General features: G+C 38.4%; 1 protein-coding gene across 3 annotated transcripts in view; it reads left to right on the plus strand.

The window, feature by feature from the left end:
• Positions 1 to 18,795, plus strand: part of ARHGAP10 (Rho GTPase activating protein 10) — a 277,640-nt gene that overhangs the window by 132,104 nt on the left and 126,741 nt on the right. For all 3 annotated transcript variants that reach the window (XM_045552099.1, XM_045552100.1, XM_045552101.1), the window contains 3 exons: positions 5,155 to 5,236; positions 8,180 to 8,225; positions 10,084 to 10,149. In XM_045552099.1, coding sequence (XP_045408055.1) covers positions 5,155 to 5,236; positions 8,180 to 8,225; positions 10,084 to 10,149 — 194 coding nt within the window. The remainder of the gene's footprint in view (positions 1 to 5,154; positions 5,237 to 8,179; positions 8,226 to 10,083; positions 10,150 to 18,795) is intronic.

The raw sequence follows: 18,795 nt of genomic DNA on the forward strand, positions 1-18,795 counted from the left end.
GAGAAAGTAAGTAATATTTGTGCCTGGTAGAGGGCATGCCCATTCTTTCATCAGGCCACTAATATGTAGGGCCGAGTTTGTAGCTGAGCTGAGATTTGACATTGTCACGACTTTAATTAAATTCAGTTTATTACAGGCTTTCAGGTGATTTGAGGACGCCAGCAGAGCCTTCTCTGGAAGGCTTGTCTCGGTTCCTCTGTCCTCAGCCTTCAGCATGCCCCTGTGTGTCTGTGCCTTAGGGGCCAGCTGTCTCAGCTTTCCCACCCCTGCCCCAGCCACAAGAGTCCTTTGTGTCCTACTCAGAGATAGCATTGGGTGCCTGGAGGTTTTCTCTCTTCTCCTGCCTTGCTCCTCATATACCTTTAGGGTTGGTCTCTCAGTCCTGTTCTCAGACTTCCTCATGAGCACTTGGTGAAATCCCGTGGCTAAGAGTTGGAGAGTGCGTTCAGACTCTTTGCTGGGAATTCTAAACCATCACACTAGCCTGTACTCTACCTTTAAAATTGTGTTAAAATTACATTATTTTCTTCATCTCTGTTGGCTTCTCTTTGTCCTGTTGATCTGCCAATGGTGAAAGCAGTGTGTGTGTGCCTGTGTCTTTGTCTTCTCTCCGGGGAGGGCCTTTTCATTTTCTAGATTTTGGTTCATTAGGGTTTCTTTGTATCTTTGCTCTTAGATGGGGTAAAGAAACCAAAACAACTATGGTTCTCCATCTTGGTCTTACTGGTAGGTTGGGAATCATGTTCTCTCACAATTTCCTGTGTTCTAAGTACAGCAGCAGTTCTCTGATGATTATTTGACTTCACTTTAATTGGAACATATACTATTTCTGACTGGATCATTGTTTGCTTACTCTATTTGAAACATCTTTTTGGTGGACAGAAGAAAGAATTAAGACTTCACCTTGAGTAAAATTAGGCAACATACTTCTATCATCTCTGGAAAAATGTCTGATTCATAGATGTACTTTGTATTTTTTCCCCAGAAACCCTTATGAAAAATGATTACAACTGCTACATTTCTCTAACCTTAAAAGTTCTTTGTTAATGGTGTTGACACTTTCCCCTTCTCACGATAAAAGTTAGTGCAGAACTTGTGCTGATTTGGTTTTTTTTCCATTTCCTTTTCAACATTCCTCTTAGAAAAGCATTATAATATTCTTGATTGTTACTATCATAAGTTTTGGTAGCTTCTAAGGTTTTTCACTTAACAACTCCATTTACAATAATGTCTCTCCAGACTTGTCTTGCAATTGTTTCTCTCTACTTTTTTGTATATTTTCTGAATTTAAGAGCTCAGTGATCTATCAGGTAAAATACCAGGAAAACATGTATTTTCCACATGCTTTGATAGAACTTAGATTAAAAAATGCAATCGAAAGAGAATTATGGAGTAAAATGTAAAATACAAATAATAGCTCCATAGACAGTTTCTCATGCTAAGGCCTAAGGTAGTGCCTGATGCGTAATAACACATATTTTTTTTGAATGAGTGAATGAAAAGAGATTAAGATGCTGATTTAAGAACAACTTGTTTATTCACATAAAATGTTTCTTTCTTCAAATTTCAATTTCCAACCTTATGCTTTACAGATAATAATTACGGTTTTAAGGAAAGAAAGACTATTCTGGCAACTTGTTCTCTTTTACCTGATTTATTTTTCCTTCATGAAGTTGTTTATACTGTTGCCTTGGTGGTTACTAAGAATCAGTTTTGACTCACTGTATGTGGTCAGTTGTTGAGAGCTTAGCACAGTATCTGGCACTTGGGTAGGTACTAGGGTTGTAGTTTGGTTGAGATGAATTATGAGATAAATGAGAGAACAGCAGTGTTCTTAGCTGAACCAGTGTGATGCATTGCAGCAATATTGGCTCAAGAACCCAAATCAGAACTTTGTCAGTTTTAATTCTAGCTCCATTAGAGTCTATAATGTTGTTACCTTAGCTTCTCCATGAAATGAAGATGGAATTGCTATTTCTTTCTTTAAATGTGAATAATTCAACACACTGTTGTAAAATTTTCTGTTCTTTACTATTATATTCACCATATTGTCATTTATATCCATTAAAGTTTATTAATAAAACATGTCCTCCTTTGTTTCAAACACTATAGAATTTTTAGAGTTTAGTTTAACAGCGAGATACTATTAATACTGTAGTTTGAAATGTGTCCAATGTTTCCTAAAGTCTCGTTTTCTGCTTAATGATATCCTAGCAATTGATTATTAAAGAAAAGAAACTCAAGAAATTTACAATGGTTGAAACATATTTTAGTGCACGTTTTATTTTTTCCTATACTAATGTTTTAGAGGTGTAGGGGTCAGAAAAGAGGATGAATATGAGCAGTCTTTGTGATGGGAACCCAGTCTTACATAATCCTAGTGGCTGATCCCTTTAGTTTTAAAGTAATGTTTTCTAAGTGTGAAGTGTTATGAAGAGTGTGTAGTGTAATGAATTAATGCTCAATAGTGGAAATGTTTTGAGTTACTGTTTGCCATTTACATTTGCCAAAATGTAAACAAATAGAATTCTTGTGGATTATCCAGTTTTCTTTAATCTCTCATCTTTGATCAAGTTGGCTGTTCTCTGCTGTATTCCACAAAGGGCTAGGTGGCTCAAGTTTGAGTCATTGTGCTTGGAGGCAAGGCATATAATAATACTTTAGATTTTATGCCACTTTGGATTTTTATCTAGATGTAAATGGCTATTTGATCTCAAACCTGACAATTGCCTTTTCCCTCTCCTTGAGTATTTATAATTCTAGTTAATAACTCTTCACACTCTGCACCATTCAACACCCAAGTTACCAGAATCAGTCATTCTTTCTCCTCTGCAACATCTCTATTTGCTGCTCTAGACGTGACTTGGTTAAAAATATCCAGCCATGTACCCTTAGTTAAAATTTCCCCTCACATATGAACAGTAGAAAACCTTAGGGGAAAACAAAAAGGAACCAGGGAATATAAGGAATTTCCTTAGGCTCATTGTCTGATTCGTGAGTGTAAGTATATTAAGTCTGTATTTGCTAATTGTTTTTGGCTCTCACTGAATCCCTTTAGTAGTTATCAGTGCTGTATTATAATTGATCTTATTCTTTATTCTTGGAGAGACAGCTTTCTTACTCATTATTTTGATGCCTGTAGCATGTAGAAAGGCTTCCAGAATATTTCTGAAGCTCATTATTTTTTTTGTTCTGTATCATCCTTCCATCCTCCCGGTGTTTTAACATCTCGGCCAACTCTTGCCTATCTTCAGTCCATTCTCCACCAAGCAGCCAGAGTGTTCGTGTACAGTTTGAATCCCCTACTAATAAACCTTCACTGATGCGTAGGATAAATCAGATCCTTCTGTGGGTCCAGGAGGCTCTGGGTCTGCCTCCCTCGCTTTCCATTGTGCCACCCTCCGACTGGCTCACAGGACCAGCCAGGGGCCCATCCTAGCTCCTCCAGAGTGTACGCTTTCTCTCCTAGTGCCTTCTCAGCTTAGAGGACAGCTCTGAATTTAAAACACTTTTTTTATTTTTTATTTATTTATTTATTTTTTTTTAGAGACTACTTTTTAAAGAGCACTTTTAGGTCCATAGCAAAATTAAGAGAATGGTACAGAGATTTTCCCTATTCTCCTGCCCCTTCACAGGTATAGTTTCCCCTGTTATCAACACCCTCTACCAGAGTGATCCATTTGTTAAAATTGATGAACCTACATTGACACATCATTATCACCTGGAGTGTGTGGTTTATATTAGGGCTTATTTGGGGTTGTACATTCTATAGGTTTGGACAAATGTGTAATGACACGTAGCCATTATTACAGTATCACACAATATTTTCACTGCCCTAAAAATCCTCTGTGGTTCACCTGTTTGTTGCTTTCCCTCTAGTCCCTGGCAACTACTGGTCTTTTTACCGTCTCTATAGTTTTTTGTCTTTTCCAGAATGTTAAATACTTGGAACCATACAGTATGTAGACTTTTCAGATTGACTTCTTTCATTCAGTAATGTACATTTAAGTTTCCTCCATGGTTTTTCATTACTTGAAAGCTCATTTCTTTTAGTGCTGAATGATATTTCTTTGTCAGGACGTACCAGAGTTTATTAATCCATTTACCTACTGAACGACATCTTGTTTGCTTCTAAGTTTTGGCAGTTATGAATAAAACTGCTGTTAATATCCATGTGCAGGTTTTTGTGTAGACATGCGTTTTCAGCTCCTTGGGGTAAGCATAGGAATATGATTGCTGGGTCCTATAGTTAAGAGTATTTTTACTTTTGTAAGAAACGACCAACTGTTTTCCAAAGCGTCTGTACCATTTTCATTCCCAGCAGCAATGAATAAGAGTTCCTGTTGCTCCATATCCTCATCAACACTTGTTGTTGCTGTCAGTATTTTGGGCTTTGGCTATTCTAATAGGTGCATTGTGGTGTTTCATTTTAATTTGCATTTCCCTGATGATATAGGATGGGGAGTATCTTTTCTAACACTTATTTGCTATGTGTATGTCCATGTGTATATACTCTGTGACCCAACAATTCCATTTCTGGGTACACACTCAATTGAAAGGAGGGACTTGAACAGATATTTATACATCTATGTTTATAGAAGCATTACTCATAATAGACAAAACATGGAAGCAACCCAAGTGTCCATGGGTGTATGAATGGATACACAAAATGTGTTATATACACACAATGGGATGTTAGCATTAAAAAGGAAGAAAATTGTGACACATGCTCCAACATGAATGAATCTTAAAATACATTATGCTAAGTGAAATAAGTTGGTCACAAAAAGACAAATAGTGTACAATTCCAGTCATGTGTGATACCTAGAGTAGTCAAATTCATAGAGACAGAAAATAGAATGGTGATTGGTAGGGGCTAGCGAGAGGGGCAGTAGAGAGTTATTTAATGGGTACGGAGTTTCAGTTTTGCAAGATGAAAAAAGTTCTGGAGGTGGTGGATGGTGGTGATGATTGCACAACAGTGTGAATGTGTTTAGTGCCACTGAACTGTACATTTAAAAATGGTTAACATGGTAAATTTTATGTTATAGGTATTTTACCACAGTTAAAAATTAAAAAAAATCTTTGGAAATAGCAAGAAAGGTTTTGTTACAGCAGCTGAGGGGTAACTCATCTGTGACTGGTGTCTTTCAGGCCTGGCATTTCCCTGACTCTGCAGGCGTTTTCGGAAGAGGAGAGGAAGCAGTGGTTGGAAGCTCTGGGTGGAAAAGAATCTGTAAGAATAATCAATGGTTGAGCTTTATTTCAAATCCTTTAGAGTTGACTTGCATTCCTTTTTATGTTATTTTTGTTTTACAGCATTTGAGAAAAGTTGCCTGCTGAAACAGGTATTAGAATTCATCTTGGATGCATTCAACATTCTAGTAATTTGGCCTTGGCTAGCAGCACGACACATAAGACTGGTGTATCATTAGTTTTTATTTCTGATTTTTCTCGACTTTGCCACTCTCATTTGCTTCACTTCAGAAAATCATCTAACTTCTCAGTTTCTTCTTTCCTACCTGATGGTACCTTAGGTGATGAACACAATAAATGCATGGAATGTGTTTTGATCTCTGTGAAGATGGAACAGTAAATATGAGGCATTGCAGGCAATATTATTAAATATAAGTGCTGTAATTATTTTGCTTGATTTAACAGTTGATGGTTTAGTCTAATGGTTTGCAGTATGCAGTATTATGTAGCCTTAGGGAATGGGCTTCTGTATTCAGACTACTTTGAGGAATAAATTAAAGCACTGGATCAGGAGGCACTGGAATTCAGTCCGTTTGCCACTGTATCCAAGTACTACTTTCATTTCGGTGGACCTAGTGGCCTTTGGGAGTTGAGAATTTGGCAGATCATGCATTGACTTGGGGATTTAGTGTGAATAATTATAGCAATGCCATAGAACCAATTTAAATACACTCTACTTCAAGTATTATGACTCTAAATAAACCACCACTGCAGGTACCAGGTGGGCGTATTTGGAAAGCATTTGCCAATTCAGCAGGATTTAGAAAAAGAAAGAACATGGTTTCTAAGTAGAAGAGGGTGTCACATACAGTAAAGAGAGGTTTCAGAATAGAGCTTGTGAAATGGGCAAAAGATGTTTTCTCATGGTGAGAGTATAGGACATGGGAGGAAGGAGGCTGGCCTGAAGTCTTGACCTGGGGTTTGAAAAATGAGAACCCTGATTAATATATTTTAAAAATTGATGCTATGTTGAAGAAATGTATCACCCTTGTAAAAAAAAAAAAAAAGTAGTGGTTAGATTTTTTTGTGTCATCTTACCATATTTGAGCTACATTTAGCCTCTGTAGTTTTACTTTTATTTATCCTTAGTTTGTCCTTGAAATTTTTAGCTGGGAGTCAGTAGTATTTACAGTGCTTATGGTTCCTGAGAGCCAAAACAGCTTCTATTAATCTTTAGTAAAGGTAATGCCCTAACGAGCATATATCTCCCCAGAGATTCAGATACTTTGGAAAGTGAGTTTACACAGCAAAAAGATCACGAGTAAGTCATTGAGAAATAAGTCTGTTGCCAGTGGAAATGTAACCTTGAAGGACATATATAACCTCTCTTTTTGAGTAAAGAGCCAAGTGATTAACTCAGATGAACAGACAAAAGCAAGTGTGCAGAAAGACAACATTCAGCTATGTATTTATATGGGGACATTTAAGGTAGTGCATATTTTTGGCAGGTGCTGTAAGCCTTGTAAAAATGGGCCGGCATTAGAATTCTTAAAGGCTGTCCAGAATTATCACCTTGCTATTTCAGATGTAGTTATTTAAGTTATGGGCAGGAGTTATCTCTTTAAGTAAGTGCCAGATTGTGAAATAATGGTGAAAAAAAATGAGTTTCATCTTATTTGATTAGAATACAGCAGTTTCTTTGTCATCCCATAACTATAAATCTGAGTGTTTCAAAGTTACGTAAACTTACAATAAGTCTCTTAAGGACCATGTTCTCTTGATCTTATTTTTGCTAGTTTAGCGTACCTCAGTAAGAGAAAAAGTACTCCCAGAGATGCCCCTTTTTGTTTATCCTTGCATCTGAGCATATGACAGTATGCAAGTAAGTAAGAAATCACAACACTGTTTCTCCACATTCTCACACAGAACACTTCTGACACCGGATATGTGGGATTTTTCTTTTATGGACCAATTCTCTGACACCAAGCGGGTGTCCTACAATTCAGTTTAATTCTGACACTACCTGGAGTCAGTGTCAGATCCCAGACGTTAAGGGCTCAGTCCCATGTGACCGCCTGCACTTCCGATGCCAGTCACAAGGCTGGACCTCTCATACTTCGCACTAACTGGCTATAAATTGGGGATTCCCATGCCCCCCCCCCTCAGGTTCTATAACTTGCTAGAATGCCTCACAGAACTCAGAGAAACATTTTATTTATGTTTACCGGTATGTTATAAAAGGTGCAACTCGGGAACAGCCAGATGGAAGAGAGGTACGGGGCAATGTGTGAAGTGAGGTTGAGATGTGTGCACACAGCTTCCATGCCCCCTGTGGGTGCGCCACCCTCCCAGCACTTCGCTGTGCTCACCGACCTGGAAACTCATCAAATCTCATTGTTTAAGAGCTTTTATAGAACTTAATCTCCAGCTGGGTGCAGTGGCTGGCACTTGTCCCAGCTACTCAGGAAGCTGAGGCAGGAGGATCGCTTGAGCCCAGGAGTTGAAGGCTGCAGTGAGCTATGATGATGCCACTGCACTCCAGCCTAGGCAACAGAGTGAGACCTGTCTCTTATAAAAGAAAGAAGAAAAGGAGTTCAGCCCCCTTAAAAACAAAAAACAATCTCCAGCTCACTTTCCAAGAGGTTGATGGGTGGGGCTGAAAGACCCAACCCTCTAATCACTGGTCTTTCTGGGGTCCAGCCCCATTCTGAGGCTACCAGGGGGCCTATCCTAAGTTACCTCGTTAGCATAAACTCAGGTGTGATCTGGTGGGGCTCATTATGAATAATAAAAGACATTCCTACTCTGTAAATTGCAAGGGTTTAGGATCTCTGTGCCAGGAAGCAGGGACAAAAAGCAAATATATTTCTTATTATTTACCACTGTTAAGTTTATAAAAATACACAAGGTCCTAAGTGTGCCTACTTAAATAATTTTTATTGATTTGTTAAAAATATTGTTTTCCCTTTCTCTCTTTTACTAGCTGTTCCATAGTTTTAATAGAGCCATCATCCCAAGACCGGAAGGAAGTAAGTGCTAATTTATAAAAATGATTATTCGTCTCATTTTTTCATGCTTTACTTCGTGTTCATTACTGATGTCAAGGGCTTATTCTCTGCACCCTCCATAAGTCCTCTGTTGTATGTAATGTCTTACCCACTGAGGACTTCCTCAGAGTTTCCTGGACTACCGTAGCCCTCGCTGATTGTTCCTATCTGTGAGCTTTTCTGTGAGTCCTCTACGAAACCCAAAATACTCTCTCGACAGTTCCGTTTGATATTTATTCTTATAACCATAAGCAATCACATAAGAGTTTCAGGTTGGCAACCTCCAGCTTCCTAAGTTGTAAGGTCGTATTCTTTATCTTTATGGTCTCTGAGTTTGGGCTATACACATAACGTATCATTGCACTGTGGAAAATGGTAACAACTGATAACTAAACGTGTTCGCATATTCTAGGACAATGACCTGCACTGGCACTATCTGTACTAGGAGAGAATGAACTACTGCCTGGCTCTATACCCTCGATTTTGTACTGAGATAAAACAAAAATGTGATGGATTTAGCTGGGTTCTTTATGAATTTACTTTTGATGTATTTGGAGCCATTAAGGCTACATTTGTCAGATGTCCACAGTGTGGAAACACTATTATGTGACATACGATTTCAGAGTAATCATCATCACTTGAGCCATTGGTTGAATAAAAACACAGCTCTCTTAGCTTGGCACTGGAGGTGGACAGGTGCCCCAGAAGGGGGGCACATCCACGGAAGCACCTTCTTAACCCCTCTCCCTTCTTCCCTCCTTTGAGCTCCTCCTCCTCTGTCTGCTTCCTTCTTCCTTTCCCCTCCTCCTCTCATTTTCTTTCCCTTCCTTCCTTTCCTCCTCCTCCCTTTCATTTTCTCCTTCCCTGTTTTTTTCTTCCGTTCTTATTTATTATAGAGAAGTGAAAACATTCCTTTTTTGTTTTCAAAAATAGTCTTACTAAGCAGAAATACTTGTGTTTAAAAAACTTTGTGAATAGTGGATCTGTGAAGAGAAAACCACTGCCCAATTGTCTTCATTAAAATTCTCCTCAAGCTTAGTATTATGGATTATGTACAAAGTTTATATTCCTGGATTGTTCATGGATTTCCTCTGGGAGCCAAGGGTTAGTGTTACTGTTCCCTGGGTTCTGAATGGCAGTAGCTGAGGGTGCCACTTTTCTTGATTTAATTTTTGAAATAAGGATTACCTTCCATTAGGATACACAAATATGCCAGCCTAATCATAGGCAAGCATCTAAATTAGAAAAAGTATAAAATTATATTTTCAAAATAGTCTGTTCCGCCACATGAATCATGTTTTAAATTTATTATAAAAATAATAAAATATTAAAAGGTTGGAGCATGTTATATCAAAATTCTAAAATGAGCTCTTTGCCCAAATATTTTTTAAAAGCTTTCCTTAAAATTTTTCCTCCTAGGTTTTAAAAAAAGGTTTGTATTCTTAGAAAGGACCTTCATTTATAAATATAGTTTTCTTTAATTGAGCTGCTGTTAGAATTTTCAGCAAAATATGTCTTGACTGTATCTAGATAGCTTCCCTTAGAGATTTGTGTCATTTCTTACAGTCTGAAATAAATTATATTTATTAATCTAAAAATTATTTTATCTTATAAATGTATTTATAAATTATTGGTAATAGATGTCCTGATTCCAGCAAGTACTCTTCTAAATATATGAAATTTCCATTTATAGCATTTAAATAGGGGATATATGGCCTTTAGCTTTTTTAAAATAGTGAAATAAAAATTAAATTGGATTTAAATAATTTTTTTCTATTTTTGTAAAGAAGAGAAAGGTGATAATTGTGCCCTTAATATTTTATAACTGTATTTCTTTTAGGTGCACAGTTGGATAAGATGGGATTCACAATTCTCAGAAAATGCATCAGTGCAGTTGAAACACGAGGTAACGTGATTGAGTCGTTTTAATCATGAAAGTGTATAGGTATGTAAAATATAAAAATCATTTAAAGTACTCCTTTTGTAGTTAAGTGTTTAAGTGTTATGAAGTGCGTTAATATGACATACTCATTCTAGGTATCAGAGAGTCAGTTACTCATTTACCATGACAATGTAGGATCTTCCTTTTTATTTATACATTTCTTTCCTGTATGAAGAAGTCAGTGTTGAAATGCTACACCTGCCATAACAAAATACCACAGACTGGGGAGCTTAAATAACGGAAATTTACTTTCTCATAGTTCTGGAGGCTGGAAATCCCAAGATCAAGGTGTCATCATGTTTGGCTTCTCCTGAGGCTTCTGTACTTGGCTTCCAGATGGCCACCTTCCCACTGTGTCCTCACATGGCATTTTGTCTGTGCATGCATGTCCTGGAGTTTCTTGTGTGTCCAGATTTCTTCTTCTTATAAAAACCTGAGCCCTATTGCATTAGGGCTCTGCCCTAGGGCCTCATTTTAACTTCATCACTTCTTTGAGGGCCCTGTCTCCAAATACAGTCACATTTGAGAAACTGGGGGTTAGGGCTTCAACCTATGAATTTAGGGGGACACAGTTCAGCTCGTAGGAATCCATAGAAAGGTCAGCAGTGTTGGACGATGACTGATCTCAATCACCTTTTGTTCAAGCATTATGAAGATATTCTTCATCTTCCATTGTTTTGTGGGTCCCTGTTAAAAAATCCATTTTATTGAGGTATAATTTGCATGCAGTAAAATTCACTGATTTTGGCTGTACAAATTTTGATGACTTTTGAAAACATAGATAGTTGTGTAACTACTACTATAATCATAGGAGATTTGTGTTTTGCCCCAAATTCCTTTCTGCAATGGATCCCTGCTGCCTCCTTGGTCTTTACTATCACCAAGCTGCTTTTTATCACTCTAGTTCTGCCTTTTTTTTTTTTTTTAAGCTTTTTGTACAAATGGAATCATGCAGTATATAGTTTTTTGACTCTAGCCTTATCTAGGTAATGTTTTTGAGACTCATTAGGTAGATCCTTAGTTCATTTTTCTTTCTTGCCAGGTAGTATTCCATTATGCATTCACCTGTTGATAAATATTTGAGTTGTTTCCATTTTAAGTTTAAGGAAAACTAATTCCTCCTGACCCAAAGTCCAAAATATACCTATATCTATATCTATCTATCTATTTATCTATTTTTTTTGGTAGTCCCTACAGCAAAATAAGGCCCTTTCACTTTGCAGCCATTCCAGACTTTGGAGAAAACAGATAGGGAACGCTGCAAAATAGGCTGTTTCTGGAGGTTGAAGTTCTCTTTGTTTATAGACCCGGTGAAGTATAAATTGAATATTTAACTTACTGTTATATGTTGCATATTCTAGTCCTACTTTGGATGACTTAGTGGGAAGAAACACTGCATTCACATTTTCTGTCAAAACAAAGTCTTTGTTACAAAGCCAGCACTGTCACCTGTGCAGTTAGGGTTCTGGAGAACTGAAGAATAGGAGCTGTTTTATGATTTGGGGGTTTGCCCGTCAATAACAACAACACAAGCCACAGAAAGCCGTATCTCCCACACTCGTACAGCGGCAATTCAGCCTGACAGATTTTCATTCATTTCAACCTGCACTGAAGTTGATCTGACAAATTTGTTCATTTTCTTAGTGCTTCAAAAATTAAAAAAAAACAAACAAAAAAACACTGTACTTTTAATCTCTTAATCAACATTCATGTTTCTTTTTTCTGAGTTCCTAAAGTTAGAGCCTTAATCATATCATTTGTATGCTTATTGATTTTGATAAATCAAATTCTTTCCCCAAAGAGTATGTTTTATACATATTTGCTTCTGCCTGAATGGATGAAGATCCATCTAGAAGGCTTTGATTGATACATACAGTTTTAATGGGGTGTTACATACATTGAGTAGGATAAATAAGTATTGGAATTTGTAATGTGTATTATAAATATGTAAATTACTGGATTTTTTTAAAACAGAAGACTGGGTCTATACATTTAATGCTTGATTTTTCCATTTAAAAATAAAAAGCACATGCTTTTCTTTCCAAATCTTTTTTCCCCTAAGGTCTTCCATTACTGAAACCCTTTTATTTTTATTTTTTAATATTATCTAAACTTGACCATTACTGAAACCTTTTGCTTTTAATGGAGTAATAGACTAAAAGTAGATTTAAAAGAATCAACAGTTCACATTATTAAAATAAGGAGGAACATTGTAGACTCTCTCAGGTTTGTATCCTAAATTTGGAAGTTCCCTCAGGAAATACTGCTGTTAATGATTTCTCCCAAATCAGTTATCTTGGCTATTGATCTTTTTTTTGTGCCACTAGTGTTTTTTGCCTCATTTTTCTTTCCTTTCTTTCTTCTTTTTTTTTTTAACCAGTGGAGATAAAGCTTGGTTTATGGTCCTGTAATGGGAAACCCTCAAATCTCCATGGCTTAAAACACAGACTTGACTTTTCACTCATCAAGCATTGTTTGGAGGGCTTTGCTTATCACCTGGGTGTAGGAAGCAGCCGGCCAAGTTAAAGGTGCCTGATTGCCTTGCAGAGGGAAACAGAGCTCTGGAGGGCTTTGGACCAGCAAGTAAACGCCCTGGCTTTGAAGTGAGTTACATTTGCTCACAACTTATTGGCCACAAATACTGCACAGCCCCACTCAACCCCAAAGGACTCTTGGAAGCATAACCCCACTGTGAGCTGGAAAGACAGGTAGAGAGCTGGAAATAGTTGGTAAATAGCATTATTGACTACCACATACTTCTTGGATCTATATACCAGAAGCATTTAATGAAATCTAATTGAAGAATTATTTACTATTTTCCATGTTTAAATTTGACTATTGTTGTCTAAAAACTACCATTCCATGTGGTTTTGTTAAAGCAGTTAAACATTTTCTTACCCTTTTTTTTTTTAATCTGTGAGCTTAGAAGATGTTGATTTGGAAGAGAAATATAAACAGAAGACCCAAAAGACAACTGTGACAATACTTAATATTTAAATGTAATTTTTCTTAATTCCTCAATTTATGTTTATGATTTATGAAATGTTCCATATTTTTCTATTTAGATGTAATTTTTCTTAATTCCTCAGTTTGTGTTTATGATTTATGAAGTGTTCCATATTTTTCTGTTGTAACTTTGTCCCATGTGTTGTACCAAGCAGAAAAGCTTTTATAAAAGCACATGATTTTCTCTAAATGTTTTTGTGGCCCAAGGTTTATTTGCCTTGCTCAGGATAAGCTGGAGATCTGACAGTGCCACATTCATCTCAGGACAGATACTCAGGAAGCCTTGATCTTCGTTAATTGGATTTGCAGGAGTGCAAAATGGGCTCAGTGACTCTGTAGCATAAACTTGAGTGAATGTAAAGATATAGGATGCATCGCTAATGTTATAAGAGGAAATGATTCCAATATCCATATCCAGGAAAATCCCTACTTGGTGTAACTGGGGCCTCACCCAGAGGGTAAAGGCACAGTGTCATGGCTGAGAGGAACTCTTCATTTCCTCTCAAGCCCGGAGTCCAGAAGCTGAGTTCTGAAGACAGTAGAATTGTCCCTTGTCGCTTAACAGATTCTTTGCAAACACCTCATATTCCGTTCTTTGCTTGTTCCCACATCCACCTCTACCTCCCAGTACTGGTGGCTAGAGGTGGACTTAGGGGAACCCAGGACACAGATTATGTGTTTGAATCTTTCAATGCACTCTCTGCAATTCTTTTTGAAATAGTCACAACAGACATGCCTCATGTTATCAGAAATGGCTATGTCAACATCCAAGGTCATATCCACTTGGAATGTCGGCATCCTTGGGTTCAGGTGTAGAATAGTGCTCAGTGGGGGCTCTAGTTCTTTATTCTGGAAACCATCTTCCCCCACTAGTAATTGTGCCTGATGTCTTTCTTCTGAGTGACCACAGAGCAGAAAGGGCACAATAAACCCTCCCCATCAGGTTCTGGAATTGAACCGATGCATTGGAGGCGGCAGACATTACCCACGATTTAGGGTTTTCAAGACAAGGTAGGCAGATGAGACATCTCCTTTAAGTTGTTCAGCTGTGGCCACTGTGTCTCCTCCTCCGAGTTTTCCTGTGACCTCCGGCTGCTTCAGGTCAGTTGTGCAGTGAGCTCTCCTTACAATGGGCTTTTATGTGTGTGGGGGCGTCCATCCTCCCACTTTATTCACATGCTGCTTATCTTCCTTAATTCGATCAGATTTTGATTTACTTCTGCCATATTAGAGTTTTACTGAAGTCATAGGTAGATTACGACAAACAAAGGAGATCATTTTAACTTAAGGGTTTTTAAAAATAATGTGGACAAATACTGCCATTTTATTATTCTGGATTAGTCCTTGTATATTATGCATGTGGATATAAGATTTGGAATTAGGACTAAAACTTTCAAAAGGAAATATTTGGCATCAAAATTAATTGTTATGAATGGAGCTAGTTTTGAATAATTTTTGATCATGAAAATAAAACTTCATATTTTGATTAAGGAAATTAATCAAACTTTAAGAGGTCTTTCCTCAAATCATACTCATTAAACTAGTCATTTATTCAAAAGGACTTTTTCTCCAAGATTGTGAAGATCCATGTTTAGAAATTTGGTTTAAAAAAAACAAAACAAAACACCTAAAGCTGTTGACTTGTAATACAATCAGGCAGCCTTACAAGGTCCTGTTTTTGTTTTTGGTTACAGCATTAAAAGTATAAGATATTTTTTATAATCTTACTGTTTTGATTACACACAGCGTATATGAGATACATATATTTAAATATACGCTGGATTTGGAAGACTGAATATGAAAAAGAATTTAAACTATCTCGTTAAGATCTTTGAAAGATGTTTTTTTTTTTTTTTTTTTTTTGAGACAGAGTCTCACTTTGTTGCCCGGGCTAGAGTGAGTGCCGTGGCATCAGCCTAGCTCACAGCAACCTCAGACTCCTGGGCTTAAGCGATCCTACTGCCTCAGCCTCCCGAGTAGCTGGGACTACAGGCATGAGCCACCATGCCCGGCTAATTTTTTTTTTGTATATATATTTTTAGTTGGCCAGATAATTTCTTTCTATTTTTAGTAGAGACGGGGTCTCGCTCTTGCTCAGGCTGGTCTCGAACTCCTGACCTCGAGCGATCCACCCGCCTCGGCCTCCCAGAGCTAGGATTACAGGCGTGAGCCACCGCGCCCGGCCAGATCTTTGAAAGATGTTGTATCATCAGCGTAAACCTATGTTAAAATGGTGAAACATTTTGCCAATTGAAATTGACTTGGTTCCTTTTACTTTAATGTGGCTACTAGAAAACTTAGAATCCATGTAGGTGGGTTAAATATTTCTGTTGGACATTCTTGGTCCAGACTCAGAGACCCTCCAGCTCCCCAGCTGGTCCAAGCTAGCTGTGGCACAGACTCATAGCCGCAGCTGAAAGGTTGAATAAGTCGGGGGTGGGGGGACTCAATTTGTCATCTCCTAGAGTAGCCCAGACTATGATTTGATTGAAAAAAGAAAGAATATGTCATGTTTCTAACTTGGGTATTGAAAATCTCATCCTGCCCACAGCTCCTAGATTATTGGACCACGTGTCTCTAAGTGCACACACCATACCTAGCATTGAGTCAGCCTCAGACAACACTTGCTGCGTTAATAAATTATTCAGTTCCTGGGACCTTGCTCTCTCCTGTTTGCCTTTCGCAGAAATCTAAGAAATCAAGAAATTAAATAAAATTAGACTCACCTCTCCTCTACTAAATTCTCCTCTGGCTTTCAGCTGCTTCTGAAAATGACTTAGTTCTCTTGACCTTTTTTCTTAACATGTTCTTTTGAAAATGGCATTTGACATTTTTATTATCAACCTTATTTGAGATACCTCTGAAATATTTGCAAAGCAGCAGACAAAAGTCTAAAATTTATTGTAGTCCTCATACCCTAAGAAAAGATGACATTTTTAGTGCTAACATCTTAAATAACATGATACATATAATAAATATAATATATGGATATTAGCATGTCTTGGCCTGGGTGGGATTGTTTAGCAGTTATTCCAGTTTTGAGATGAGAATGAACTCCATTTTGCCTCAGTGTCAGCATAAATTAACGAATCATACTGTCTCATTTCTATAGAGTTGTTTGCTCATGGAATTATGGCAAGTGTGGGAGTCAGATCAACTGATTTTTAATCCATTTAACAAATATTAGTTAATAATGTGTACCAACGCTACCACTAGGGAAGTATGGCTTATGTATACCAAGCTGAAGGGCTCTCTAAAGCAGTTGTTCCCAAACTTCGCTACACATTGGAATCACTTGGGATCTTGTGCTAATGCCAGGCTCTCATACCCAGTCATTCTGACTTAATTGCTATTGGCTGTGAACTGAGGGGTGGGAGTCCTACTGGAAGAGTCGCTTGTGTCTTGGAGAAATGGGGTGCACAATTGTTATCTTCATGGTGATAGTGTCCTGGTACGTAGGGTGCTTTTCTCTTAACTTCTTTTTAAAAATAGCCCAATCTAAACTCGAACAAATAAAACAGGAAGGTCCCAAAGAAAATAGCACAATGTTCTTTTCCTTTCCTCAATAACAGATGATGTATCGTCGTTCAACCCTGGTTCTAACCGGAACCAGTCAGTTAACCAGTATTTATGGGGCACTCACAGGGGGTACACAGCCTTGCTCTAGGCCTTTGGGGTACATGTGGAAGGTTGGTTATGTATTTGTCCTTGATTTATTAATGGCAGACAAAGCATAAGAGATTTGTAAGCAATTGCAGTATACCAGGTAATGAAATAAAAATGTTACAAATTTGCACAGATTAAGGGAATCTGAGTGCATATTGGTGGTTAGGAAGATGATGTTAATTGAGGACTGTCTTTAGGAATAGGCTCCCTCAGATTTAAAGGATAGGAAAGTATATTTTGGCATTTAGAAAAACCTCAGGAAAGATGTGGAGACAGAATGAGACAGGCAAACTTGATTGGAAAGGAAGTGTGAAGAAATAGCAGGAGATCAGGCATGTGCATTTGATTGTGAGGGAACCGAGTTAAGTGCTAGAAGTTGGTGAGTAGCCAAGTAGCAGGCTCAAAAAGGTAAATATGGAAACCGTATTGGTGGCCATGTGTAGTATGCCCTAGAATTCTGCTTAGGATAGAGTATTCCATAAGTGAGGTAACTGATTCTGGAAAATAGATTTGGGTGTGGGGCAGATGGCACAGAGATATCTGAGTGATTTTGCTGAAGGTGTGCTAGTCACTTCCAGCAGTTGGCTGTACATAGAGGATCAGAGTTCTCCAAGGAATTTCACTTTCAAGTTTCAGTTTTGGAAACAAAGGATATCAAGTAGACTCAGAGGTCTTCACAGACCTGATGACATTCACCATGCAGGTCCCTGGGTTCAGTCCACATCTGTGGAATCAGAATTGGTGATGACTGGGCCTCTGCTTTAGGTAATGAAAGACCCAATAAGAACAGAGTAGTCAAGTAGAGAGAGGGATTTTCTAATGTGCTTTTAGGGGATAGAGGAAGCCACAAGGGATTTCCTGAGAAAGTAGGGTTTTTGAAGGCCCTGGGTCATGGGTCCATGGAGCTTTTAGGATTATGAGAGTGAGCGTATGGATGTAGGATAGAACGTCCATCCTAAACTGTGAGGTTGAGAGAAGAAATAACAAAATGACTAAAAGTGGCAAAGTTTCAGTGTGCCAGAAGCCAAGGGCATTTAAATTTCAAATGCTTTTCAGGTGAATCCAGGCAAATTGAGAAGGGTGCATGGAAGGTCTTGTTCACTTTGCCCACTATGTCATCCCAGCCCCTCCTCTCATCTCTGTGTGACACCTGGTTTCTGGCATCCCGTAGTGGTTTGTCCCTTTGTGGGAAAACACCCATTATTCTGGAGGAGCTTTACTCAGCCTGTTCTCTGTTGTCTTGGTCTTGCCGAAAACAAACACCGCTGTGCAGTCACCGTGATTTGTGGCTCTCTCGTGATGGAGTCAGTTGCTCTGCCTGCATCTCCGGAAAATGACAACGGGCGTGGCATCCTCCCTTGCCTCTCCTGGACCTCTGAAACATCACTGACTCCCGAGCTGAGTTCTGCAGGCCAAGAGGAATCGTCCAGGTTTACAAGCACGTGGAATGTCGGGAGGAATTTGGCAGAGGGAAGAGCAGGATCGAAGCATAGATGTTGGAAAGAGTGTGATGGATCTGGGACCTACGAATCATGAGGCAAGACAGAAGGCACGGCAGGAGTGGATGTGGCAGGAGCGGGCACTGGGATTGCTCCGCTGAGGGTCTGTCTTGCCTTTGGGAGATAAGGAGTTGTCAGATGTAAGCTCTAAAGTGGTACAATAAGATAGGCATTTGGAAAGATTCTTAGCCTCTCAGACCCTTCATTTCTTAAAAAAAAAAAAAAAAAAAAAAAGTAACTAGGAATTTCATTCACACTGTCTGCTTCCTACCCAGATTTGTGAGGATTAAAAGAGCTAGTTTTAGCTGGGTGTAGTGGCTCATGCCTGGAATCCCAGCACTCTGGGAAGCTGAGGCAGGAGGATCACTTAAGGTCTGGAGTTTGAGACCAACCTGGGTAACATAGCAAGACCCCATCTCTCAGGGAAAAAGTAGTTTTT

The sequence above is a fragment of the Lemur catta genome, chromosome 5, assembly GCF_020740605.2.
Source record: "Lemur catta isolate mLemCat1 chromosome 5, mLemCat1.pri, whole genome shotgun sequence".
NCBI classification, from domain to species: Eukaryota; Metazoa; Chordata; class Mammalia; order Primates; family Lemuridae; genus Lemur; species Lemur catta.